The sequence below is a fragment of the Trematomus bernacchii genome, unplaced genomic scaffold, assembly GCF_902827165.1.
Source record: "Trematomus bernacchii unplaced genomic scaffold, fTreBer1.1, whole genome shotgun sequence".
Lineage (NCBI taxonomy): Eukaryota > Metazoa > Chordata > Actinopteri > Perciformes > Nototheniidae > Trematomus > Trematomus bernacchii.
In genome coordinates, this window is record NW_022987973.1 from 2,933,950 (window position 1) to 2,960,492 (window position 26,543).

Sequence of the window (26,543 nt, forward strand, 5' to 3'; positions counted from 1 at the left end):
GGTTTTAGAAAAGCCAACGGATTGTAACTCTAAATCCCATCTAAAAGGCTTCTAGGTTGGATTTGTGTGGCCGAAGCAAAGGTGGTTGCAGCGAAGATAAGCCTCTACCAGGTTAGAAGTCATCCCAACATGGTCCGTGTCTCTCCTCATGTGGACAACACTCCCAACGGTCAAGACTCTGATACTTTTGCTCTGATTTACTGTCAGTCTTTCATTTATTTCATGTGTTTCTGTCTCAAGGAGCGTTTGCATGCATAGCCTACATGTTTCTTGGATATCTCCAGCATAGACAGATGGTATCAACAGAGCGTCGTCTGCTGTGTGGAATATGAATTAGTAGGTTAATACTAGGAATTTACATTTAGAGAGTAGACAAAATCGATAAGCTAATCTGTGTTTGGAAATGCAGCAACAGCAGTTAGCTTGAAATACAGAATAGTATGGTACAACTTCAAGGATAGTAAAAATAAAAATGTAAGAAACGGTATAAATTAAACAACAAGGATTATGTAAAACTGGTTACATATTCACAGATATGAATAATTGTGTGACTCACTGTTAAAATGAACATATTAAATTCACACATCACCCATCCGTGTGAAATCTATTCAACGCATATTTCTGTTCTAATTATAGCCATATATAGTATTCTATTTATTATTGGAAATACCTTCATATAGCAATCCTACATGTACATATATTCCTTGTATCTGAACACCTTGGCAATTAACTAGATTCTGATTCTACGATTTAAAATACCCATCATACATTTCACCAAACTGCAGTTATGCCAATCTTCTCTCTTTCCCTCTCTCCCTCTCTTTTTACCACAAATAAAGTGAAGTCAGGTCTTTGTGTTTAATTCAAAACACAGAGACAATTAATGAACCCCTCATGTCTTTATAGTACATATTAAGCTACATTCATTCTCTGGTTATATCTAAGCATATAGATCCGACTCTTGGCAAAAATGATATCCGACATTTTTTTGTATTTCTTTGACACATACTGATGTTTAGTGTGACTACTTTCCAGATTTCCCCTTTGTACATTTTAGTTATAATGTTACATAAACAGTCTCTTAACTTTTCGTATTGCACCTTAAAATTCCACTACACATGCATGTTATATCATTTTTACTAACTAAATTATCATCTCTGTGGTGTGAGGTAACACTAGACCAGGTTGCCAGATTAGATAAGAGACATTCTTTAAACACCCACACATTCTTATCCTGTTTGTCTGATAAATCTTGGAGACAGCAAGAATACTAAGACTGCCCAGCTGTGGCTTTGTTCCCAGACCACATTGAAAATAAGACTTGAAAAGATTTCTGTGATAATCATATTTTGTTTGTGAGTTCTTTCTCTCTTTTCTCCAAATTAGTTTTTCTCTCTCATCCCCTCTGGAAGCAAAGACCCACGTCCTTTCAATCCTGCAGCAACACAAACACACACACACTATCAAGGGGACTCGCTACAGTCACATCAAACACCAAACCACTCTGCTCTCCACTCCACTTTGCTTCAATTCATTTCACTCCAAAAGCCAGCATGTCAACAGAGCATGGGGGAAAAGGGGTGGGGCTGCGCCAAAACAATAATGCACATGGGAACCAAGGCCCCCCGGCGGGTGATTTGGTTTGTTACATGAGCACTTAGCATTCATTATTTAATCGAATACAAGACTCCTGATTACATCAAGAGTAAACATCTAGAAACCCTGGTTCTTAATCGATGTTCTATCTTATGCATATCCTGGTACATCCACGTAGGATATGTTTTTGGGATTGTATATCATGAGGAGATACTTTAAGAAGATGCAGAAGAAAGCTTACATAAAGCCATTGCTCTTTTGGCAGTCAGTCAGCAGCTCATGTAGCCATAATGGAGAGACTGAGAAAAGCAGTTCTGGAAATGGACAAGGCTTCGGTCCCCTCTTTCAGCCTTTAAGCTGCTTTAGAGGATTGCAGGGTATTTTCTCTCTCCCTCTCTCTAAAACAGACAGCTGATATTGGCTCTAAACCATGACAGGATGGGGCAGAAGCCCTGAGCTTTCTCTGCGCACACACTGGTTAGAGACCCACCAAGCTGCTTTTGTCTTGGCTTTATAATCCACTCTTTGGAGACCAGTGACAGCAGAACCTGCTGCTCCCTGCTGGGGACATGGGACATCTCTCTGCAGCTGACCACAAGACACCCAGGCCGTTAAAGCTAAATATATTACTCTGTGGTTTTTTTCAGCTGTCAATCCCAAAATAAAGTTGTGACATCACTGAATGGACCAGATGTGTACCACACAGGACCGTTTTTAGCTTCATAGACAGCCTGACCATTACAGTTTTCTTTTTTACTCAACCTTTTTATGTATTTGACTGATTTTCATGGTCATGGCTGAATGTCAAAAGGATTCATCGACTTGAGTCTTTCAATAGAGCCAAGAGCAGGGTATTGTAAATGTGAAGTATTTTTATAATTTTAGTTTTCTTGCTTATCCTCATCCAGGTAGTAAAGTGCCTAAGCAAAAAATATCAAATTAATCTTAGCAGTGACAGAAATTAATGCAGACGTCATGTTCACTGTGAAGGTTTCCACAATTCAGGTTTCGAGAGTTTGATCGTAATAATATGGAAATAAATGAGAATCAATATCTTATTTGAAAAATAAAACTTAAACTGCAAGTCACAAATATCAGCATTTTCTTCAGAGATGATCTACTTTCAAAAACACTGCTATGATCCCCTTATGCAATTACGTTGAAATGAATCATTGGAAAATGTAAGTACTTGAATGGCACACCATTTTAATTTAAGACAATTACTAACTTATAACATATTTGTTTAGGCTTTTGCTAATCTTTTTTATAAAATATGTATATTTATTTGCATCCATACATGCTCAGGAGCATTAAACAACTGCACTTTTACAAGCTACAATAAGAGCTTTATTGTCATACGCACAGCTACAGTGTAGATATGCAATGAACAATGTAAATCAGGCTCCTTTAAAAATGCAACATTAGACATACAACAAAATAAAAAAACAATACAAATAGTTCAAGATAATGTTGCAAGACTAATGTGCAAGTAATGCAGGAGAAGTTGACAATATGCAAGTAAATAGAATAAGATGGGGTAAAATAAAACGCTGTACAGCGAAATATAATACTACTTATTGTAATAGATAGTACATATGTGAGATGCAAACAGATTAATGGTATGACGTTGTGAAGGAGAGCTCAGGAGTCAGAACACTCTACCTCAGTCTGCTGGTTTTTGTTACTTCCTTCATGATAGTTTTAACTTTTACTTCTGTTTTAAATACGTTGAGTATTGTTTCTCAAAGTTTACTTGGAAGAGGGGTGTCATTGTATTCAGACAGTAGCACCCACTAGAGGAGAACTGCAATTATCGCAGATTTGTAGTAGTAAGTCTCTCACAATCCACCAGGTGACGCTTTTCAAGCAAACACAATTTTTCCGGACATTCACGAACGTTAACGGAAAAACCCGAGGTGAACCCCGGAAACAGCGTCGTTCCTGGTCACCGACTGTCAGTCAGCCCGTTGTTAGAGCGATATGTTGTTGCTGCTGCTGCGGGCACGGCGGCGTTAAAACTGCACTTTATCTCAAACGGGACTTCAAGATGTATTAAGACGGCGTTCCCACCATCATAAATTAACAGTATTAAGGTATGTAGTTCAGCTGTCACTCGGGAGGCTCTGCACGGGCACTCCTTGGTCGTATTCTGCGTTAGCATGCTAGCGGTGCTAGCCTCTGTATGTCGCTAGTTAGCAAGCCAGATTTACAATGCATGAGATGTGTGTGCGTGTGTGTGTGTGTGTGTGTGTGTGTGTGTGTGTGTGTGTGTGATGTGTGTGTGTGTGTGTGTGTGTGTGTGTGTGTGTGTGTGTGTGTGTGTGTGTGTGTGTGTGTGTGTGTGTGTGTGTGTGTGTGTGTGTGTGTGTGTGTGTGTGTGTGTGTGTGTGTGTGTGTGTGTGTGTGTGTGAATAGTGTTCAGTTTCAGTCACGACCTTTACAGTTATCATTGCAGCAGAGATGTATGGTTAAATCAAAGTAGCCTATTATTTCACTGGATTTGAGGATGGGCAGTGTATAAAATAGAGTTTCCTCCACCCCGATTACATATTTAAACTGTCTCTTATATTTGAGTGAAGTAACTGAACAGAGGCTTCGACCAGCCGGTTGGTTTGGCATCAGGAAGGAGGGAGACTCACATAGTGTTTACGAAAAAACAGCATGTTATTGAAAGTGGTTCTCGGTCAATAGCAGTCATGTCAGTATCTCAGTATAACCACTGGTTATACTGGTGGTTTGGTGGTCAAAAGACAAGCAGTGAATACTTGCAGTGTCACTACTGTACATTGCTATGAATAGCCATAACGATGAGAGTGTTCCCTGGGATTAAAAAGGGAACACTTACACAGTCCTGGACACAATGAAGACTTAAGCAAGCATTTTACAAACTGTGGCCATGTGTGGTAACTGTAAATGTTTTTATATTCAGTTGCCAGTTATAAGTCATAACCATGCCATTCATAACATAATGCAGTGTAATACAACCGACTACTCGAAGACTATATTATAAACATTTCAGTTGAAGCTGTTGGAGAGAAGTGTTGATTCAACTATGTCCATTTCATTGAAAGGTGTTTTTAAGGTTTGGTCTACACTCTAACAAAAGTCATACTGTTCGCAAGTGTTATTAACAGCTTTAGCTTGGTGTATAATAAACTAACAGACTGGGGTTTTTGTGTATTGATATGTTTTGATTCCAACATTAAACACATTTTGTGTGTGTTTGTGGGCCATTTTCCAGGTGTCAGCCTCCATGCCAGGCTTCATATGTACATTATCCTGAATGCTGGTCCAGGAGGTGAACAATAAATCATGTTCTTGTGAGGAGAGAACATAAAAGGTAAGTTACCAACATAAATGTTATCAATTTGTACGTCTTTCATTTCATAGAGCAGAATGTGCAACAAGGGCAAACAGAACAAAGCAACTCATGTTGAATGTCATGTCTGTTTATCTCTTGTGCAAAAGCTGGAAGGGTGGCTTTCCTTATTTTAGCTTACTACTGAGTAGTAGAACATGACTGAACTGTAGGTACCAGAGTGCATTCACTTGATAAGTAATTTGCCACCTGGCTTGTTTCATTCTTCGTTTTGTTTTTCTTTGTCACTGTTTTCAGTAGAATCGACAGTAGGTTGGCCATAAAGCTGTTCTGCAATTTCGAAATGCGACAGTGATACATAAACTCACTTAGCAAATCAAATCCTCTTTCTTTCAGGAATATTTTGGGCTGCTGTTTCATCCCATTGTCATTTACACTAGAGCCAGCCCTTGAAAATACTTTGTGTGATGACTCTGCAACAGGATGAGCCGAATGACACTGAGGCTACTGCTGGTTGTGTATGTCAGAGAGAGGAGAAAAGAGAGATAATGAGAGGGGCGAGACAGAGACCAGGGGCTCTTCTGTGGTTTCCTCTGACTGGGAGGGGCAGGCAGCTGCTGTGGCTTTAATGGACCTCTCTTCCATTGATTGACCACAGGAAGTCAATACGCCTTAAATTAGCCAATAGCGTTTTCTGCTCTGTTAAAAATGATATGATGCTATTTCTTCCCGATGTAAAACAGCACGCTGCTGAGGATTAATGGTAAACAACGCTTTTAGTTATTAAAAAGACTTGTCAAAGCAATGAAAGAGGCATCCTTTGGCAGGCAATTTTACAAGTACATTGAATTCTGACCAGTAATATTTCTTGACATTTTACAGTTTTTATAGTTAGGTTTCACAGACTGTGGGTAAGGGTTTTGTGTTAGTAGACATGTTGTATCTGCTGGTATTGCTAGATGTGGAGCATTTTTCAGCCTATATGGTTCCTTTATTTGTTTTAATGTAAGCTAGTTCAGCCCCTTGTTTCCATTTCCCAACCTACAAAAAAGTGTTTTGTTTCATATCCTGTCATTTTGACACACTGCTCTGATTAGATCCAGCCAGATGAATCAGTCACTACCATTTTCGTAGATCCTGATACATGTCATTTTTGTGATGTCAATGTATTCACTTGGTGATGCTCTTAACAGAAGCCTCAATCATTGTGCTATATTGACTTCCTAAAGCCTGATTGCCAGCCTTCATCTCTTTGATGCAGGAAAGTCTCTTTTTCTGTATAGCAGTTCTGCTGTGGTGGCATCGTTTAGTGCTGCAAACATTCACTCATTCAAACTGTGACGGCTGTTTATTTGGTCCACTCTCATTCTCAAGGCTACTTGCTGACAAAATGATGTGTTTACACTGTACAGTGAATAAATGGGGATTGCTCTGGTATTTTCAACTGCAAGCGCAGCCAAAGTAAACAAATAAACAAAGAATAGAAAAATGTCAGGCTTTTAAAAGCAAACACCAAGGTATTAAACCTGCTGGGATCAGCCTGAGACCTCTCTTGTCTTTCATTATGCACACAGAGAACAAATCTGCTTCTGTTATTTAATAAGGAGATTTTCACGCATACTGTTTATATTTTACAATCATTAAAAAAAAGTATTATGCTGAGGCTCACACATATAGTCTAATGCCATTGATCCATTATTTTCATTCTTTCATAACAGCTATGATTAAAGGCCACTGCAGTGCACACACCCACACTGGTGTTTTTAAATTACTCTCTGACTAATAACACCTGTAGTCAGCTGGGAGTTGGATGAAATTATGTTGAGGTATAACTCTATGTTTGAAGATCAAAAATATGTGGGTGGGGGAACGATGTATGTTGCCCCATAATAACAAGAGACATACATGGGGATGGACTGTGGGGGTCCAGAAGAAAAAACAATTATCATGAGTTAAAGTCACATCAAAGATAATCCTCTTACAGTTTTTGTATATGGTACACACAAAATCAAAAGCTTATTGTGTATTTCATTGTACTAACCTCAATCCCCACTGACATTTTTGTGAGTTTTTTAAAAGCAGCATATTGAACAGCCAATCTCTAAAAGGGTATTATTTTAGCTAGACAGGCAACTTCTCTGCTATCCTTTCCAAATGTAATTGTCTACTGAAGCACAAAAAGCCAATAACACAACACTTTAAAACATGTTTTTTCGCGATATTAGTTCAATCAGGAGAGACGGTTTTGATGTAAGAATACATATTTATTGCCAGGAATACACAAATGAATGTAATGGAGTTTTGGCGATTAGGCCCCGTTGTGCAGGAAGTATCATTCGGGAAGGGAGAACCGATCCGATGAAACCCCCCTGGGGTCTAGACACTGGTGGTGGTGAATGGATAGTTGGGGTCGGTCTGAAGGGGGAGGGGCTTAGCTTGACCCTGGATTCAGAAGGACGGGAGGTGAAAAGGGGTGGAGGAGGGTTGCGTCGAGACACCTGAAATGACAGCTGTCAGAGGGGGGAGAGCAGATTTAAAAGGTTTAGCGGAGCGCTATGATAGGCTTGTGAGAATAGAGCGAAGTGATTGGTTAAGCTGGGGAGTGACGCCCCCGATCACTTATTGAGAGGAGAGAGAGTAGTAACATGGAAATAGTAAATGAATGAGTAAAAGAAGGTCTTCCTGGTTGAACTTGTGCTGAGCTTCATATGTCAACCTTTTCAAGTGATGTCTCTGTCATGTTGGAATTAAATAATAAAACATGTCAGTCCTTATTCTCAGCTCACTAGATGCTCATCAGCCACAGAGGACATGTTTCTGTTCTGTAAAATGTGACCTGACATTGTGCCATTTTGATGTAAGTTGACCCCTCCAAGACCCCTAGATAACTTGTTAGGCATATAAGTGAAAGTCCTGTGTTACATCTTTATTACAGAGACACATTCACACATAGTATAAACTCAGAAGCTGATAGAAAGTGTGTCTTTTTCTAAATGTGTGTTTCTATGTCAGATATTGACATTTAAAGTATACGCCACATAGCGTTTTAAAGTCAGCATTAGAGATTTAAAATCACTTACTATTACATTTTCTGGGAGAACACTATTGGCCTGACACCAGACAAGTCTATAACCGACCCAATTACACCAGCTTAACCAGCCTCTTACTATCTTTCCGGTCTTAATGCATAACAAATAATTGAATAGCCTCTAGCAGGAGACACACAAATTGTACTTCCTTTCAATCAATGTCCATGAACTGGACTCCTTGCTGGATCTCTGTTGTTCTGGCTGCCAGGAAGACATCTTTGTTGGGGTTTGATTTCAGCTTTTTTAAACACATAATGTCCCTCACGTTCATTTTCCATTTTGCAAGCAATTTGGATGACACCCACTCACATGGAAAGTTGAAGAAGCAAGCAGAAACGCACAGCAGTGTGGTGTTTCAATGCTTCCTGTTGGCTGGTCAGCTGAACTGAAAGCTTAGCGCTGCACCACCCATATCACTGGAAATGTCTAATTTGATTCAACTGTTTAAGAGAAGGAAGCAGTTAGTTGCTTCAAAGCATTACATCACAGTCAGCTAGAGTCACAGATAATACAATACACACTTCTACCTAACAACTGGAGTCCATAGTGTGGCTAAATAATGACCGATGCATGAGGTAATGTTAAAACCCAACTCAGTGTAAGCTTGTTATTTCAGCTGTGTCTCCGACTTTTATTTCAGGAATGAAGAGGTTGTATAGACATTTCTGGATTTGTGTCAAAGACAGTTTCATAAAAGCACAACACGTGCATAGTGAGGTTATATTACACACCGTTTATCATTTGTAATTATATGACAGACTATTACAATTTTCAAAGGAATCTCACTGCCATGTCAACATATTATGTATTTTACAACACCCTTTTTTCCCAATTATTATGCAGCAAATGCTATGCAGTTACACTCTTTTACTTCACTTGTGTTATCAGTAGCCTCTCACATTTTATTGTGTTGAAGAAAAAGCTTTGAAAACTTGGATTTCAACACTAAACTCTGTCCTAAATTCTGAAAACAAGAGTTTATAAAATACTTTGATTACGCAGTATCTACACTCTGATTATGTGTGTAAGGACAGGTAGACATTTGTAATCTAAGTTCAAGTTAATCTAACTGTAGCTTAACTTGCAATGCCTTTAACACCAAAGAAAGCTAACATTACAGAATATGGAGTATGTTATTGTGCTGCTTTGGATTATTTGTTTTGTTTGTCTCAGTGAGTCACAGTGAAGCATGCCAGCAGGGGGTCATTTAGTCTACGGATTATTATTAGCCTGTATTCCTCACATGTTCCTCAGCTGCAGGATCAGTTTCCAGAAGGGATCAGCTCGGCTATTGATTTATCTTAAAGCTGCGGACATTGTCTCTCAGGCAGATACCAGCACTCTCTTGTGACCTTGACATTAAAACAGAAGAGAAACTCCAATGACTCATGCGACCCTGAGCATGAAGAGTTAAGACCTTTGCCCTGCAATCTGAACTGTTCAATGATAGTGAAAGTGTTTGTCTGTCTTTGGTTTACGCAAGCTGTCAGGTCCTGGTCAGACTGCCATACAACAGAAAACAAAAATCAGGGTTCTAATGTGATGTTTTCAGATGATATTGAAAACGCTGTGACCTTTGCTCAAGTGTTAACCCAAGGAGACTTGATAAATGTTATTTACTTTAAAGGTGGGGTAGGTAATTTTGGAGAAACCAGCTCGACTGTGCTAAAATTTGAAAATACACAGCCGGAAAAAATCTGCCACTTCCTTACAGAGCCCCTCCTCCAACACACACGAACGCGCACATGACCAATGAGGGCACGAGATAAGTTTGTGCACAGATGGAAGGCTGACAGGCAGGTCGGCCATCCAGTTACTTTAGCCGGGCCGGCTAAAATGATTGGTCGTGCTTTTTACAGTACTACGGCTTCCACAGATGACATTTATTTATGGATTTTTTGTCAAAGCACTTAAGATATTCATTGCTATCGGGATGTTAAGAGCATTCCATGGAATATAACAAAAAGTGTATCTCGAGCCGGTTTCTCAAACTTACCTACCCCACCTTTAAGGCTTGTTTACAATTATTTGTAGGGTTTCTAATGGCCTCTTTAATAAAGCGCCCATCCTTGTATCTTTTATTTTCCTACGTCATCTCTAAGTGGATCTTTATGTATTCATATCAGTCTTTTTCAGTCCCCATCTTTTGGTCATGTTTCAATAGCTTTCTATACAAAAAGCTGCTTGCCATTTGTGTATTGTACCCAACATGCACTAAGCCAATAGTTGTGAAGAACAGTGTGTAGGCCTATTATGGAAATAACTACTGTATATGTGCTGTCTTTTTTTATGTTCTTATTGTGGGAAGACAGTAGCATTGAATTGAGTTCTGCCTCATTTATTTCCCCTCCCCTCCAGGGCAGGATGCAGTCTTCAAACCACCGGCAGAGGGACCTGGAGCAGCACCACCCGCTGCTGTCGGCAGGAGCAGATGTGGAGGCAGGGAGCCTGGCAGCGGGGGTGATAGTCGGGGGTCCCACCGCTGGCCACGCCGGGGGGGCCCGCACACTGTGGTTCATCCAGGACAGCTGTGGGATGGTGTGTGCCGGCATCACCTGGTTCCTGGTGCTGTACGCTGAGTTTGTGGTGAACTTTGTCATGTTGCTGCCCAGCAAGAACTTCTGGTACTCGCTGCTGAACGGGGCCACCTTCAACTCCCTGGCTGTGCTCGCTTTGGCCTCACATCTGCGCACCATGTTGAGCGACCCGGTAAGGAAGTGAAGGGAATCAAGAGTGGGTACGGTTGAAGATGTAGATGGAAGAAAGTGGGGAGGGAAAGAGGAGGAAGACAGGGTTTGAAAAGAGTCCAAAAGGGGTAGAAACATAGTCAACATTTTCAGCTTAAGATAAAAAAAGAAGACAATAAATACATTTGGAGCTCCTCAAGACTTTCCAATCAAATACATTCATTTAAGAACAGTATTAAAGGATTTTAACCACATGTTCCCAGAAAGTAAAAGGCCCAGAAACGTAGTGTTTGCATTTCTATCACTTCTGCAAATGCTTTTCTTGTTTTATTATTTAAGGGTCATAACAATGAGAACTTTTGCAGATAAATGTTCCTCGTAAAAATGTACTCATTTAGTTAGTTCCGTGGACAGCTGCTTTAAAATCTTGTTGTGTTATATTGAGCCTATGATATTTTTGTTTACCCTTCTGTTATAATGCCGTTGGTCCAGATAACAGGTTCTTTAATGCTATATTAATGTTCTGAATGCAGTCTATATAATATAAACGCTAAACCTTTTTCAACATCCTAAAAACAATTGTTAAATTGCTTCAAGCACAAAGACACAGCTTGACTTCTCTGAGACATAATGGTACAATTCATTTATTTGGACATTTGTAACTGAGAGCATTTGTCTTTGTCTGTCTTCCCCCACCTTAGGGTGCCGTTCCTAAGGGCAACGCGACCAAGGAGTACATGGAGAGCTTACAGCTGAAGCCTGGAGAGGTCATCTACAAGTGCCCAAAGTGTTGTAGCATCAAGCCTGAGAGGGCACACCACTGCAGGTCAGTCTAATGGATACACAGAAACCAGTTGGGTCATTTACACCAGCTGTTAGCATCCAAATTATTCTTTTTAAAACATCTGTATATGCACATTTTTGTGTAAACAGCATCAGTGTTTTCTCACAGAATTTGATTCTATTTGTGGGGGAACCCCCCCCCCCCCCCCTAACCTATTCGGGTGGCACACGCATCCACCCCCCCCAAAATACATGCGAGTTCATGGTTTCTGTAGCAGACAACATTCTTGTTGCTCTGTGTTGCGTTGTTAATGAGTGAGACACACGGGAGTTGAGGATCTGTGGGGTTTATTCTCCCAACAATATAACTTACAATTCAGGCATTTAGCAGACGCCTTATTCCAAAGCGACTTACAATGACCAATTACAGGGACATTCTCCCTGGAGTAACTGAGGGCTAAGTGCCTTACTCAAGGGCACACTAGTAGTGGTGTTCCAGGCGGGATTTGAACTCGCAACCTTCCGATCATCAGCCCACCTCACTATCCAAAAAATAAATAAGAATTTAAATAAATAAAAAATAAAAAATGAATCAATGTATGGGAAACACTGACTATAGTTGAGTACATTTGTAGAATCAATGTTTCATCCATTAACATCTTCTCTCTCCTGCCGGCAGTATTTGTAAAAGATGTATCCGGAAGATGGATCACCACTGTCCCTGGGTCAATAACTGCGTGGGAGAAAAGAATCAGAGATTCTTTGTACTTTTCACTGTAAGTACACAGAGTTTATGGATATGTTGATTCCTTTTGTTCACTTATAATAACTGAATACACAAGTCATCAGCCGCCTTGACACCAAGTGTAATTACCTGTCTTTTAACCAGAATAGAGGGGGAATTGTTCATTAGTCCCATCCTTTAATGTTCCCACTATAATGAAATGACCAGCTGAGGTTCACAGTAATGTAGAGCACAGCAGGCCGACATGAAACGCACACTGATAGCCATTCATGACTCAACATCAGCACTTTTTATATGGCTTTATATGCTGACTGGATTATTTTAATGAAAGGAATATAAAGCTGTCATGTATGGTTTAGCAGTACGGGTCAAATGTGAGATGAAATGTTTAGTTTGCGTTCCATACAGATTAAAAACTCAAAAAACTCAGCACAACACGTTTTAACTGCATGCCAATATGTTTTATTAAATGTGAATATAGCTAACTAACATTAACACGGCATCTCTAAACCCAGATCGAGAATAACTTCTTATTTTTTCTCTTCTCTCTGTCACTTTTTCATTATTTCCCTGCCTCTCTTCTGATTCCTGCAGATGTACATATCATTGATTTCTGCCCATGCCCTGGGTCTCAGTGGTATGCACTTCTTCACCTGTATTAAAGTCCAGTGGAACGGTAAGCTGCCTCTTTGTGTCGACGTTGACATGTGTTTTAGTCAGAATGACAAACACAGGATGTCACAGAGATGAGTCAGATGAGTCATGCAAGAGACTGGGGTACTTTAGAGATGAAAAGAGACAGAGCAGAGTGGAGAAAAGCTGCTCTGCTGCATTGATCTGTTCCTGCTCCCTTGTGGGTCTCTGTAGGAATTAACCTGAAAATGAAGACCGTATTTCTTTCCTTATACTCCAACCTCTGCTGCCCTGTACAAAATGAGACTCTAAGCAAGAACATATATTCAACTGATTTGAAACAGGGTGTCCGCGGGGTCTTAAAAAGTATTACAAGTTGATAAATCAATTTAGCGAAAATTAAGGCTATTAAAAAGCATTAAATGGCATTTTCCAAGGTATTACATTTTGTAGCTTGTTTTCAATAAGTATATAAATTGTCCAAAGAGGTTGTATTCTACAGTCTGCCTGAATGTAATCATTGCATAGGTTTGTAGTGGATTCTGTGTAGTTTATTTATGGCATCCCGTTGGATTTCACGTCCTCTGAACAGGACATCGCACGCTCACTGCTTGATAGCGCGCGAAGGTCCGTTTACGCCGGTTGTTAAACAACATCGTTATGGGGAAATGCAAGTTTGCGTCCAAATGGTTGGAAGATAAGGAGGAAGGACAATCAATACTGTATATAGTAAATGCGAGGTGAAGTGTGTCGCCAATGTAACCGGTTATTCGAAGTGGCGATGAGGTTAAAATGTATGGAAAGGGTCTTAAAAAAGGTCTTAAAAGGTATTACATTGACTTCAGGATTCCTGCATATACCCTGTGAAAGGATACAGCAGTCAAGTTTATACTACAGCTCATCCCTTGTTGCATAGATTCAGTTCAGTTTTTTTGTATGGATTCAGTTTTCCATCTTGTTAGTCTGGTAACAATCTTTTAGGAGGATACATTGGAGATACTGTATGCACATCCAGTCCTATATTAATATTTGCATTTTTATTTAGTCAGTTTTTCACTTGACATTTCAGTTTTTCACTTGACATTTCAGTTCTTCAATAACAAATCCCCTTATCTCCTCTTCTCCTGTGACCAGAGTGCAGTGCCTTCTCACCCGGGGCGTCTGTGCTCCTGCTGATCTTCCTCTGCCTCGAAGCAATCCTCTTCCTCACTTTTACAGCTGTGATGTTTGGAACGCAGCTCCACTCCATCTGCAACGACGAGACGGTCAGTTTCAACAGCTCTCATGGGCTTTTCCCCTTTAGGGTCACTGTCAAATTAAGTTGTTTTAGAAATAGATTAAAAGAGAGCTGGACTCTGGATAAATACCTTTTAGTCTCATCAACTATGTTACCAGTGTTATTGAATAAGCATGTATACCAGGGGTGTCCAAACTACGGCCCGGGTGCCAAATGCGGCCCGCGGACCATTTTGAATCGGCCCTCAGCAAAAGTATAATGACTTAAGTATAATACATTTCTGCTTGTCTTATGTTGTACTTCTTAAATATATATGTTCAAATATAGTACACAGTATTCATGTATTATTAAGCCCAATTTTCAAATAAATTCAGTCAATTAAAGTTGGAAACATTTTCTAACAAATCTAAGTTGATAAGAAAAAAGCCCAATGACTTATTTATATAACAAGCTTGAAATATACCCTTCATATTTCCTCTTATGATAATCAATCTGAAGCTTCTGTTTTAAGGAATGAGCTGCTAACAAAATAAAGTAAACCCTCTGGAGAGATGTGAGCTGTTTTTTTCTTACAGCATTTTCAAGTATCAAGAATAATTGACCTACATTGGATAGATTTGTCCAACTTATAACTGAACTTAAGAGGCAATATACCTCTAGGGAGTGGCCCAGCCCTTCGTATATCTTTCTGTATGTGGCCCTCGGTAAAAAAAAGTTTGGACACTCCTGGTGTATACCCTACGGTTTACTTTCAGTTTTCTCCCAATGCTAATACGGTTGTGTATGTTAGAATTCTAACAGAAAACTTAATGAGGAATCTTTTATTCACAGAGGCGTTTGCATGTCTTGCAGGAGATTGAACGTCTTAAAAATGAGAAGCCCACGTGGGAGCGCCGCATGAGATGGGACGGGATGCGAGCCGTGTTCGGGGGGTCGCCCTCCCTGCTGTGGTGCAACCCTTTCACAGGCCTGCGTCTGAGGCGCCTCTTGCTGCTGACCTACGGCCGCCGCGGGGGGGCTGAGTTCTCCGTCTGAGAGCAGACTGATGCAGCTCACTAACACCAAGACCCTCTCTAAAGCAAGATTTCTTGATTGCCTTCCTTAGCCATGGACAGGATGGACCTCTGCTCCCGGAGGCTGTGTTTTGTGGGTGACAGGGAGACACGCTGCTCCTCCAGTGGGACCACAGTCAATCACTAACCATGACTGAAAGTGTGTATTATCACTCTAATGCTGATGTGTACCCAACTCCTTGGGTATGCACGAGTATTCTGAACAACTGGAATATTGTTTCTTTTTTCGTTTCTCTTTTTAGGTAAAGCATGCAGTATTTACCTCAAGTGAGTCTTTTATTCCTTGTGAGATATCCAACTCAACTCATGCATCCTCAGTACACAACTTCAGCAGCTTTTTTTCTTTTCAGCGCTCATACTGTAAGATTCAAGATAAGTGTTTGAATCAGCAACATATCTTTCATCATCACTGGACGCAGACAAGTGGATATCAATGGGGAAATGCTTGAAACCCTTCTATTGGACCCAGACAAGGAAATCACTGTCAAGGACATGCACAGACATGAGAGAAACTCGATGTGGAGCACAGTGGACATCAGAAATTGAACTGTGCTGCCTTGATTTGCATGTAAAACAGCTCAATCAGTCAGCGTCTCAGCCAGGAAATGAGACTGTCACTCTCTTCAACTGAATGAACAGGCTACTCTAAACACAAGCCTCATTCTTATTCAAGACTGAAGGGCCTTTCCTGTCCGTTCATCTTCTGTCTTGTTTTTTATTCATTGGACAGGAATTGTTGTTTCTTTAGGTTACTCATGCCAGTAGACAAACATAATTGTCCATTTCATTTTTACATTTCAGTACAGTGAACCCATCTTGTGTTGATTATAACGACAATCTGAATCTTCTTTCGGACAAAAATCCAAGTTTTCTTAACTGCCAGTGAACCCCCCCCCCCCAGACCACTGCAATGCCTGCCTGTGTTTTTATAAAGACGTGATTCAGTTTGAACCACGTTGGCTGCTGAAAAGACTGACAGTCATGACGTTTTAATTGTTTTGCTAATACATAGTTGTCTCTGAACTCTGAAAGCTACTTCTTTGTAAAGTAGAAATACTTCATAGCATTAAAACTCTGAAATCACCATCGAGACGGATGCAAGTTACAGAAAACGTGGCGTTGCATGCTGCTTTGCTACTGAGTGTTCCGACATTTAGAGAAGGAGAACCTAAATCACTAGCACAACCTCCTCTGGCTCTTTGTGAGTTCACTCCGATCTGCAGAGCCAAGCTCCTTTGTTCAGTCAGCCGTGTTAGAAAGGAGCTGCTTTGCTGAACGAGTCTGAGGCACCAGGCTCATTATACGAGCTTTAACACTGAACAAAGTCTGGCCGAGCTCAGCAGATGCTTGCAAGGCCTTTCCTACTACACTTCAGAAATATCAGGCCTGTACATCGAGTAGCAGATATTTTCCCAATTGTATTAGAACCCTTATCCATGGCTTTAAAACCATACAGTAATGTGAGTTTGCCTTTGAAAGCTTTCATCAGTATTGCCATATTCATGAAAGTGTTTTCATTTTGTGACAACTTGTCTCCTATTTGTATTCTGCATTACCAATGGGTCTGTTTGCACTGGATGAATGTGTCTTTTTTTTATCTCAACTTCAGGCTCCCGTTTGATTGGCTGGTGTTGAGTTGTCACATATAGATTCTCAAAGTCTCATTTTTTTTGATGGCGTGTTGGACAAAACCCTGCTGTTTGTCCTGATCTGTGGTTGGCAGGAGAAGGAACTCAACTGTTTACACTAAATGATGATATCTGATGTGCTATGGGACACAGCACTGAAGCTAAATGATATCAGGGGATGTTATTAACGCTTCTCATTCTCATTCAATGTTGGGGTAATATCACTATCCTATTCATATCCTACTTTTTCTATATTCAGCATGGTTCATTCAGTAAGTCCCGTACCCTGACATGCTAAATACATTGTATCATTTATGAGGTGCAAAATAAAGGATGATAAGTTCAGCCTAACACACAGCATATGCGTAAATATGCACATGTAAAACAGTCAGGAAAAGTCATGCTGTTTAGTTTACTAGATGCACACTGTAATCAAACAACAGCTGTTATTACAAATAGTTGCAGGTATCGATGGCAAAAACGACATCCATAAGAGGACTAGAGCATTATATAACAAAACACAGGACATTGGAATATAATAAAATATCTGAAGCAGGACTTGAGGTAACAGAGGCTAGACTAACACACTGTTAAACTTGTAATGATATGTGTAGGAAGTAGCAGAACATCAGTGCTAATGATGGATTGTGTTGACTGTATGAATATTTGATGTTGACTGGTTAAATGTGGGTAAGCTTGGTTGATCTAAGTAGGATGGTCCTGTTTCATGGCTCAACTCAGATGCTGTAATTATAGAATCTTAAATGGGTGTCACGTTACAGGGTATGTAGTTTTACATTCAATCAATCAAGACTTTTTAAATTCTGTTAAGTGTTTTTTCTTAGCCTCCTGCTGTTTGACTCATTGAAGTACAATCATGTGGAGAGGGGTTGTTTGACAATGTACAAACATGTGAAACTGATAAGGGTTTTACTAGCTCTTGTTTGCAGGAGATTTGGGCAGAAAATGTGAACATTGTGTGATGTTGATTGAATATTCTTAACATGATGTTCGTTCACATAATTATCATTCAAATTGCCAGTTGAGACAAATGGTGTGTCCTACTCTCCTAGGAGAAGGTAGCCTCAAGAACAAAAGTCCTTCAGCTTTATAAACAGAGTATAAAGGTTATTATTAACAATATATAAATGGAATGTTTTTTTTATTAATGTGTCATAATCTTTAATGTCTTATATCTTTAATGTCATTCTTTTACATAATAAACTTGATTAAATTAAAGCTGTAGATTTTGATTGTCTTTCACTGTCAGTTGGATGTTTTGATTTACATAAAAAACCCTAGCCCTTTGTATATTATGCATTTCATCCATCAGGACCAAAACCTCTCGCCATCTGAACAGCTTCTTCCCCTCCGCTACCAGCCGCATCAACAAGGCCCGGGACCCCCAAACTCATGGGCGTCACTTTGTTAGAAAAAGTGGTGGGGACAATTGATCCAGATTTAACATCAGCGTTGCAGAAGACAAAAGATGTCCTTCCCCCTGGGTGTTGAGCCTCGAGCACCTGCATAGGTCTTACTGGCATGTGATTTTGAGTGAATTTGTACTTGTATGCACACAACTAGCAGCCAGGTATAGAGGACAGGACATGATACCCTGGTAGCCTTGTGTTTTCTGAACAGATGTAAAAAGATGTATGCAAACTCGTTAAACGTTTGTATTTGTGGTGTAAAAAATTGAAAAAGGTAGAAAGATATTTAGTCTTAATTCCAGACAATGTAATTAAAATTATAACAAAAAATAATAATAAAATACAAAATGTAAGAATAATAATAACAAAAATGAAATAATTTCATAACAAATTATAATGACAATAAAGAAGTCACAAGTAAAAATACAACGAATAAATAATTAAATAAAAAAACGAGGGATACCATAATAAAATAAAATAATAACTAAAATAATCATAATAATGATAAATTGGATTTATATAGAATTTATTTGAATTTATATAGAATTGATATATTAAAAATGAATAAAAATATATTTAAATAATACAATTTAAATTCAATTCAATCAAATAATGATATAAAACATAGTACAATCATAAAAATGTACTTGGAAAATATATATAAAAATATTTAATATGAAAAACACAAAAAACAATAAAGTGGTAGAAAAATAATTAAATACATTGCTTTTAAAAAACATTTGTATATACAATTTGAACAAATTATTGAATTAAAATAACAACTACAATTTAGTTTTGTAAATGGGGATGTGATCTAATCATTTCAAATCAATCCTGTCTGCTCAAGCTGTTGTATAGCTCAGTGCAGGCACACCATATCTAGGTCTCTGCGAGACTTGGGTTCGACTCCCGAATATGGTAGAAAAAATCTCTCTGGCCATAACACATGGTTTAAAAAATAAAAAGTTGCTTAAAGAATGTTCACTAAAATTAGGCAAATGCAATAATACATTTTTAAAAAACTAAATCCTAAAAAAAAGTATCCAAAAGCAACGCTGTTTTGTTAATTTTTTCAAATAAAAAAGACAGTCTCGTCATCCTTGCTGCAGTCCAGTAGGTGGCAGTAGGCGTTAGATCTGCCAATAGGTGTGGAGTGAAAGAAAATGTGGAACACATCATATGATATTACACTGCAACATGTACAAAACAGAGAGGGAAAAACGAAGAGACAGGGTCAGAGAGGCAGGAAGGGAGTGGAGCCTGATGGGGATACTGGGAACAGAAGGTGAGGGGATAAGAGCTACCAGGAAGGCCATTCTTAAGTATTTGAGTGAAACAGGATTGATTGGAAGAATTTAAAACAACGTAAACACAGTGGTATAATTCCACAAGTGGTGATAGGATGATATGGTGATACACACTCTTGTACAGTAGGTGGCGGTATGCACCTTACAGTTGTTTGCAATCCGCCAAAACACCGAGAGAAGAAGAAGAAGTAGGTAGAGTGGGACATTTTTCACTGTATGAAGACTTTCAGGTAGAAACATTTTCAAAGCCCTGATCAAATGCCATCTGTTTCATGCTACAGTCTATGGTTTCATTTGAATTTGACAGATCCTAAAGGGGTATATTTCAATTACATGTTGACACCTCGAGTATATTTACCGCTTTTGAAGGATAACAGTTGTGGGGCCGACTAAGGACTCGCTGCCTGAAAAACTAAACTCAGGGTATATATACGCACTTGGTTTCGATTTGCCTCCCTTTCACAAACGGATGGTTTACCACAGACCTCTGTTGTTGCTTTTACATGTTGTGGATATGGCGGCTAATAGCCAAGTTTATATGGAAGCGTTTGTAAACCACTGGATAGTCGACTACTATTCAGTCCTTGCCATAGAGCTGTTTAAAACCAAGAAATACGAGGACTTCTGCGGGATTGTAGCTATACTTGACGGTAAGTAACAAACTTGTGTTTAGTTTCTTACCCGCCAAACTATTAGCTAGCTTAATGTGTCCGACTCAGACCAAGTTTGTAGTTAACTCGCTTTTTTATTTAGAGTATTTACAGTGTTTATTGTGCTTAAAGGTATTGCCCAAAGACATAAGTGTTAAGTGGTGACATTTGAATGTGCGTAACCTATAGATGGCATTATTATCTTGCAGTTAGCTCATCCATTCAGAAAGAGTCATAAAAAGTCCCATAAATGAAGCTCTGAGAAGTGGCCGTGCAGAGGTGTATAGGTTTAACAGTCGTGCCTTTTCACAACAAACCGATTATCACATGCTATTTTTAAACAAGCAATTGTTTGGATGTCACTTTCAATTAAGCATATTGTTTGTTATTGGGTTTGGAGAATAACAATAAAGGGAACTTTGGGAATGTGTAAGTCTACAGATATCTACACATCTATGTATGCCCATCTTCTTTTATTTCTTATTTTGTATTTTACTTTTATTATTTTAATTCCCATGTATATACCATGTGTAATATCTGTGTTTCTTTTTATTCTGTTACTGCCTTGACACGTGAATCTCTACGTTGCTTATTAAAGGTCAATCTTATTTTATGTACTTGAACAAAAAAAGAAATATATGTAAATACATTCTGTAGCGGCTTCATAATAAAGAAATACAACAGAGAATTTAACTAAAAATAAACTGACTCTGGTGCACCAGTAAGCGAATCTCACGCAGGAAAATACTCAAAGTCCAGGCAGGCAGGAAAAGTCGTCTTTGTGTATTTATTTCATCTAATTCCAATAATCCAACAAACAATGGTTTCACCACAGTGTTTTCCCTGGTACAAAAAAAAACGTTGCTTCTTCTGGTGGGCCAATCCCACCACCACCTGTCTCCAGTACATAATCACCAGTCGCCTAAATCTCCCAGTAACCAAAACCACCTTCAAAATGTAAGCATAAAGAATTACTTTAATCAAATAAAATGATACAATAAATAATTATTAATTTAATATTTAAAAAAAAAACAGCTACAAATAAATGTTGAATTTTCAGATAACATAAATCAATGTATAGCTCCAACACATTCATACCATTATCCCAGAGTTACCAGCATATCAAATTTCACATTTCCCCCTCTATCCCCCCAGGTGGCCTTTTAATTACATCCAATCGAGTTCGGAATATTTACTTTCTATCTGAATGTATATTATTTTAGGGGAATTAAATGTTTATCATCTTGTTACAGGTATCTTGACCCGTCCTGTTTACTCTTCCGAGGTCACGCCAACAAAGATACGAGTATTGCACTTTCTCGCCCGGATAAATGAAGGGGAAAATCTTGGTGAGTTCAACCTTGTTGCATATCATCAACGTAACATTAACTTTGTCAACAAATGTGTGTTGCTTCATTTCATTTAGTAGTAACGAAGTATATCATCTAGGTACAACCCCGACAGCAATACATTGTTCTGCAATAGTTCAACTAAATGTTGTTTTGCATTGTCTCATATTTCAAGATGTAAAATGTTATAAAGTATATCGTACTTAACAACACCATATTCAAGGTTTTTCCCTAAATCTGTAATACAACTAGCATATTGTGACCAAAATGCGATTCAAAGGTTTTATCGTCATGACATATACAAAGCTACGGTGTAATTATGTAATGTATGAAAAACTTAGATTGCAGGTTTCTCAACCATGCAATTTAAGACATAAAAAAAAACAGCAGTAAACTCAGGTGATCAATATTCTTATGGCCTGTGGGATGAAACTGTCCCTGAGTTTTAGTCCTGATGCTGCGGTAACGCCTGCCAGACAGCAGGAGACAGAACAGTTTGTGGCTGGGGTGATGGGGGGTCTTTAATAACCCTGTGGGCTTTCTTCCTGAGCCGCTGGGAGTAAAGATCCTCCATGGATGGCAGCTCCGCCCTGGTGAACACGGAGAGCACGGCCGGGGGTGCCATCAGGTCCAGGAGCCTTGTGTGGATGAACCCTTTTAAAGGATCTTCACACATCTGCCCTGTCTAAAACAAAAGGGCAGGGCTCCTGGGCCGTCTGTACCACCACAGCAGTGACTACATGTTTGTCTTTGTCTACAGATGTGGTATTTGAGCAGGACCCGTCAGTATCTCCTCTGGAATCGGCCTTAAAGGTGCTGGAAAGTATGGCCAAGGACTGCAGTACACCACTGCCAGAGAGGGATTTCGATCATGCAAGCGCTTCACTTAAAGAGATGGTAAGTGGGTTTCTTTTGTTATGATAATACAACTTTCTTTAGACGGTTTAGTCTGATTTGATTTTACCACCTGTTTGTTTTTTGTTTTTTTATTAGATGGTGAGCCTGTTTATCAAAAACGATGAGTTTGACAAGGCAAAGGAGGTGCTCAACAAACACTTTCCTAAACCAAGGGTGGGCAAGGTTAGTAAATGAAATAGAATGGCATGTTCACTGAATAATATCATAATTGTGTTCGAGTCAAATCAGCAGTATAGTCCTTTCTTTCTGTTGTAAATCCCCCTGCCTTTTTTGGCCTTAAGTGGGATCAGGTGTGGCCTGGTAGGTGGAGGCTAAGCCCCGCCTCCCACAAGACCAAAAATGGCAGAGGGATTTACAACACTTTCAATGTCACAGGGTTTTCAAAGGATGCCCAAGTTGGATTTGTTTTTAAAGTTCCAAAGAGCAATTGACTTGGTTACATACTTGATTACGTACTTGATTACGTAGAGTTACACACCTCCATAGAGGGTAAATCATGTCTTCTGTTTAGTCTTTAGCTGTGTGTCAACACATTTACCTACCTTATCTGTTCTCGGAAAGTGTGGAGACTTGCAGGTATGGTGATGTAAGGCGCTACCAAAAGAATGGAAGATGAATCGACAGTCTTTTCTCCTAAATGACATCTTTCTAAATGAGATGCAAATAAATCCACACACACAACACTAGAAGCGTGTTGTTGTTTGCTTAATTGTTGATAATGTATGCAATACCAACAATGAAAATGTAAAATGAAATCAGGCTATTATTATATATAGATAATATATTCTTATTAATAATTCTTTTGTGGTAATTTTCGAACAAACATTAAAGATGTTTATATAGTGTACAATGTCGAGCCATAACTTCCATTATTACATTACATTCATTTCTAGTTGCATGTTTATACATTTTGTAGATCATACTGAAACTATACATCATTTAGTCTGATAATGACTTTGAGTAATCTTTCTGTGTATGCTATGTGGTTCGCTTTCTTTAACGTCGCTGTGTTCTATAGAAAGCTATATTCACTCGGCTGATCAATCAGAAGAGTAGAACGCATGAAGTCATCGAGCACATCGACTTCCAGAGTTTTAGGGAGGAGATGTTTGACTACTGCCAGAGTCTCTTCAGCGACGTTCCCTTTCTCCTCAGGGTAGGTAACATGCAATTAGCACAATGGCCACTAATGATTGAATGTCAAAAGATTACAAGATGTTTTTGATTAGTCTTTGAAAACATTCTCATGAGTATAACAACAAATAATGACATTTCTTTAGTCAATACAATTCTATATATTTGTTGGTAAAGTAAATTTGTGTGTATAATGATTTTTTGTTTATCAGGCTGCAACACAGATTATTGAAGAGAAAAGACTCAGGGATCAAGTAGCGAAGGCAGCTGGACCTGAAGAGCAAGAAGCAGCAGGCCCGTCCTCTACTCCACAAATATGCAGCGTCCATTTTACTCCAGGGTAGGCTCTCATTCACTCTGTGTTCATTTCAAACAAGCTCAACATTACTGTCAACTGTTCAGATGACAAATCCTCATCTCTGTCAAATAAGCCCACCTCTTCGAGAGCCACGCGTCACTAAATCATTTCTCTTCCAGTATTTGAAGGGATAACATGCATTGAGATCCCCTAATTATTAGACATACTTGCCTCATTTAATAATCATACATGGGATTTTTATAGCGCTTTTCCTGATGCTCAAAGAAAACAAGAACAACAGAAACAATACAAAGATGATCAGACCCATATAACCATATATTATGACTTTGCGTACCCGATCCAAGTTGTGTTTTGTTGAAATATTTTTAGCGTTCATTACAACTGTTGTGTGTACAAGGACAGAATGATGTTTCCACTAGAATTTAAGAACCTTTCCCATTCCAAGCTAATGTGCCCTTTTTATTCTAGATACCCTGTTCACTCTCTGTTTCTTGTCTCTGTTTCATTTAACAGTAAACATACAATACTCCAGAGGACCAGACTGGAGGCAGCCTTCAAGGCGTTGTGTACATGTTCAGATGACAAAACATTTGCTCAGCTGGAGGAAGAAGTGGAGGAAGAACAGCAGGCAAGAAATGATCTTTCCCTGCGCCTCTCACCCACTCCGGAACAGGAGACTCATCAGGACCCGGAGCAGGGCGGGATATTTCAGAGAGATTCGGGCAGCCCCATGGAGGCTTCCCCACCTCAAACAGATGTTGTTCCTACAGCACAGGTAGAATGGCTCTCAAAGACATCCTCAGTGCCGAGAAACAAGCGTCTTTGGACTGTGGCACGACTGGTGGTGGAGCCGGACAGCCAGGGCAGCTCACCGCGCACAACGCCTTCACGGGAAGTGGAGACAGAAGTCAGAACAGAGGAGCCTCCACAGTCCCCGGCTGCACCCAATAATACATCAGAGCAGAGCGTGGTAACGGTTGATGAGGATAGCATACCTGTACGGAAGCGACGCAGACGAGAAAGCAACATCTGCAGCAGGTATGTAAATCATATTTTGTTTTTAGAAGTGATTTGTTTAAAAGGAAATCACAGAATCTTTATGTCTCATTTTCAAATCGAGTCAAAGTGGGGCTTAATCAAATGTGAAACCGCAGCAGATATTAATTGCAATGGTTTTACATTTATTGCTTTTTTAGAAATATGTGTATACATGTCAATAATAGATAGTTGCTCAAATAGTTGTCGTACTGTGCTCAGTGTGTACGTTTTAAATGTCAGTGAGAACACATAAGAAGTACACACGTGTTGATGTTTAAAACTGTCAAGGACATTGCAAAGTTATAGAATATGATAGACAATGCAAAGCATGATTGAAAGTCCCTCTTTTTCTAGATATTTCTTGACTGAGTCTGAACTCTCATCATGCAGAAAGTCAGAACCGTTATCATCAGACAGTAATGAGGAACCACAGGAGTCGCCCGCTCCCTGCAAAGCCCCAGTGCGGAAACCTCTAACAAAATACGCCAAAATTCTTCTCGGCAGGCAAGTTCAAACGTGCTCATTTGTCGTTATTTGATGTCACTTAATTGATTTGTCTAAATGGATGACATTTGATTAACTTTTACGTAACTATGCAGGGTTCCAGATGAAGTCCGTATCCGAGATTCTTCATTGGACAGCTCACCAGAACTGTACCCTACACACCCTGTCCCTCAGCAAAGCTCTACTCCTAAAAAGGGCTCTGCTCAGGAAAAAGGTCCTGCACCCTCAAAATGGTAAGTAAATAGTACACCAGAGGCTCAACCTATGAATAGATTCACTCACCTGTTGTGAATACATTCTGGCAATACATGCTACCGCACAAAAAGGTGCACATTTATAAGTGAAACGTGCTTGTTTTTTTAAGGTGTGGCCATTATGTTTTTCCGAGCTGTTCATAAATTACCCGAGGTACTCTGCTCTTGTTTACAGGAAAGTGCTGTACACTAACGCAAAGGAGAGTAGGGATACATGGAGCGATGAAGAGACATATTTCGGCGCCAAAAAGAATACAGGTAACATTTAAGCGACCATTAAAGAGGGTTTCATCCCTCCGATTCTATATTCTATCTGCTTCTACTTAAACCTGTGTAACTTGTGAAAAATCCTGTTCATGCAGTAATTTGTTTTTGCTTTCCCCCTAAAGGATCGAAGAATCAAAGCGTAAATCAGACACTACCTGTCAACAGAAAGCTGGTGAGCATAACAATACACGGTCAGGTCATAAAAGCACCAAGGCAAGCATTATCATTTAAAAAAAGAAAACAAAGCTGAGTAACTGTGTTCCTGTTGTGTTGCAGAAGTGGACTGAAGATGAGACGCAAATGTTAATAGATGGGGTCAAAAGATTTGGAGAAGGCAACTGGTGTAAGATAAAATCGCATTTCTCCTTCAAAGAAAGGTCAAATGTCGGCCTGAAGGACCGATGGAGAACATTGAAGAACTCAAAAATGGTTTGAGTATGTAATCCTGTCTCCAGAATGGAATCATGTTTAAAGATACGGTTATAGAATTCACGAGTTTGTAGTTCAACAAATGTTCAGATTAAAATTTTTAAGATGATTGGTTTTCGTATTAAAAAAACAAAAAAAAACTGCAATGGTGACT

The 26,543-nt window shown here is 39.3% G+C and overlaps 2 protein-coding genes across 5 annotated transcripts; both read left to right on the top strand.

The window, feature by feature from the left end:
* The first annotated feature begins 3,565 nt into the window (after positions 1-3,565).
* Positions 3,566-18,029, top strand: zdhhc7 (zinc finger DHHC-type palmitoyltransferase 7). 2 transcript variants are annotated; one of them, XM_034116657.1, is made up of 8 exons: positions 3,566-3,689; positions 4,838-4,936; positions 10,363-10,713; positions 11,393-11,517; positions 12,154-12,250; positions 12,814-12,895; positions 13,987-14,117; positions 14,921-18,029. In XM_034116657.1, exons 3-8 carry the CDS (start codon positions 10,369-10,371, stop codon positions 15,122-15,124), a joined length of 984 nt encoding a protein of 327 aa, XP_033972548.1. In that variant the 5' UTR covers positions 3,566-3,689; positions 4,838-4,936; positions 10,363-10,368; the 3' UTR covers positions 15,125-18,029. The 2 variants fall into 2 exon arrangements, with proteins under 2 accessions (XP_033972548.1, XP_033972549.1); XM_034116658.1 differs by having other exon boundaries at positions 14,942-18,029.
* Positions 18,030-19,743: 1,714 nt separating this feature from the next.
* terfa (telomeric repeat binding factor a) lies at positions 19,744-26,535 on the top strand. 3 transcript variants are annotated; one of them, XM_034117011.1, is made up of 12 exons: positions 19,744-20,177; positions 21,431-21,526; positions 22,287-22,423; positions 22,520-22,606; positions 23,463-23,600; positions 23,791-23,918; positions 24,411-24,935; positions 25,290-25,439; positions 25,535-25,672; positions 25,869-25,951; positions 26,083-26,132; positions 26,237-26,535. In XM_034117011.1, exons 1-12 carry the CDS (start codon positions 19,997-19,999, stop codon positions 26,393-26,395), a joined length of 1,872 nt encoding a protein of 623 aa, XP_033972902.1. In that variant the 5' UTR covers positions 19,744-19,996; the 3' UTR covers positions 26,396-26,535. The 3 variants fall into 3 exon arrangements, with proteins under 3 accessions (XP_033972902.1, XP_033972903.1, XP_033972904.1); XM_034117012.1 differs by having other exon boundaries at positions 19,745-20,177; positions 25,326-25,439; XM_034117013.1 differs by lacking the exon at positions 19,744-20,177 and adding an exon at positions 20,995-21,134.
* Positions 26,536-26,543: the final 8 nt, after the last annotated feature.